The 1574-nt window shown below is 45.3% G+C and overlaps 1 protein-coding gene across 4 annotated transcripts in view; it reads right to left on the reverse strand.

Annotated features, from left to right (window-relative positions):
• The window catches only part of SERPING1 (serpin peptidase inhibitor, clade G (C1 inhibitor), member 1), a 26054-nt gene that overhangs the window by 14103 nt on the left and 10377 nt on the right, over window positions 1–1574 (reverse strand). For all 4 annotated transcript variants that reach the window (XM_011998678.1, XM_011998675.1, XM_011998676.1 and 1 more), the window contains one exon: window positions 360–494. In XM_011998678.1, the coding sequence (XP_011854068.1) occupies window positions 360–494 (135 nt within the window). The remainder of the gene's footprint in view (window positions 1–359; window positions 495–1574) is intronic.

Here is a 1574-nt window from a genome sequence, read left to right on the forward strand (position 1 = left end):
TTTTTTTTTTTTTTTTAATAGAGATGGGGTTTTGCCATGTTGCCCAGGCTGGTCTTGAAGACCTTGGCCTCCAAAGTGTTAGCATTACGTAAAGACGTGAGCCACCATATCTGCCTGGTTATTTTTATTCTAAAGCAGTTGATAAATGCCAGAGACTTGCCTAAGGTCTCACTAGAAGAACAATCCAGTTCCTGCAGTGACCTGATGCTCCTGCCAAGGTCTTCACTTGCTCCGCAGTCCATCCCTGATGCTGTAGCTCCAACATTCCCTCTGTCCTTTCTTTTCCCCAGTGCTGGGTTCCCCTTCAGAGTCCTCTCAGGACCCTCCTCTGCAGACACTGCCCCTTCCTGGGCACTCACCTGGGCTGTGGAAGATCTGAGAGACTGAGGTGACACCTTTGGTTGTGAAGCCCTTCAGAGCCTGGTGGACACAGGCGAAGTCCTTGGGGTAGGAGAGGACGTTTTCCAGGTTTGTTTTGGTGTTCTCCCCAGCCCCTGCAACAAACGGCAGACATGAAAGATACTTGCAGGATGAGTCGGGGGGCCTTCCTTGGGAATGAGGGTTGGGGACCAGGCTGGAATGGAGGGTATTCCCTGCTTCGGAGGGGTCACAGATCATCTGAGCTGGAAGTGTTCTCTCTCTCTTTTTATACACATCTAGATGTGTATAAGAGACAGCCACCTGCTTCGGCCTCCCAAAATGCTGGGATTACAGGTGTGAGCCACTGCGCTTGGCCAATTTTTAAAATTTTTTGTAGAGATGAGATCTCTCTATCTTTCTGAGGCTGTTGTTGAACTTCTGAGTTCAAGCAATCCTCCTGTCTCAGTCCTTCACAGCTGGAACTACAGACACGCACCACACCTGGCCAATTTTTAAAATTTTTTGTAGAGATGAGATCTCTCTATGTTGCCCAGAGGCTAGTCTCGAAATTCTAGCCTCAAGCAATCCTTCTATCTCAGCCTCTCAGTGTTGGAATTACAGGCACAGTGCGCCAGACCTGAGTATTGTTTTTATAGCTTTAGAAAAAAAAAACAGCTTGAAAAAAAGTTTTCCTTTTTTTCAAAAAGGGAGGTGGGTAGATTAGTGTAATGGTTATCAAACATTTTAAAGCAGCAGAACTACTTTCAAACAAAGGCATGTCTGAAGCCCACAGCATAAAACGGGCCATGGATGAGGCTGGGTGGGGAGCTCAGAGCCCAGCTGGTCCTCTCACAGGAAGTAGTGAACCCTTCCCCACGGCTGAGGCTCCCCACACCCCACTCCCACCGTGACTCCACAAACAGCTTTGCAAAGCCCTAGGGCTCTGAGGAACACAGTCGGAAAACAACTACATTAGATCGTTTTGTAAGTTTATTATTACTGTTATCACTATTACCTACTTAATAACGTAATACATGTAAAATGATAACAAAGTCACATAACACAAAAATAAAAAGAATGAGAGTCCCAAGACTCCTTTGACCCAAAAATTAGCAAAACAGTTTTTTGTCTCTTTTATGTCTATAGCTCGCTAGCCCTCTAGCCCTATCTATTAATGAATGCATATGGGTATTCTTATTCTTTTTTTTTTTTTT

Source organism: Mandrillus leucophaeus, unplaced genomic scaffold (assembly GCF_000951045.1).
Source record: "Mandrillus leucophaeus isolate KB7577 unplaced genomic scaffold, Mleu.le_1.0 Scaffold578, whole genome shotgun sequence".
Classification (NCBI taxonomy): domain Eukaryota; kingdom Metazoa; phylum Chordata; class Mammalia; order Primates; family Cercopithecidae; genus Mandrillus; species Mandrillus leucophaeus.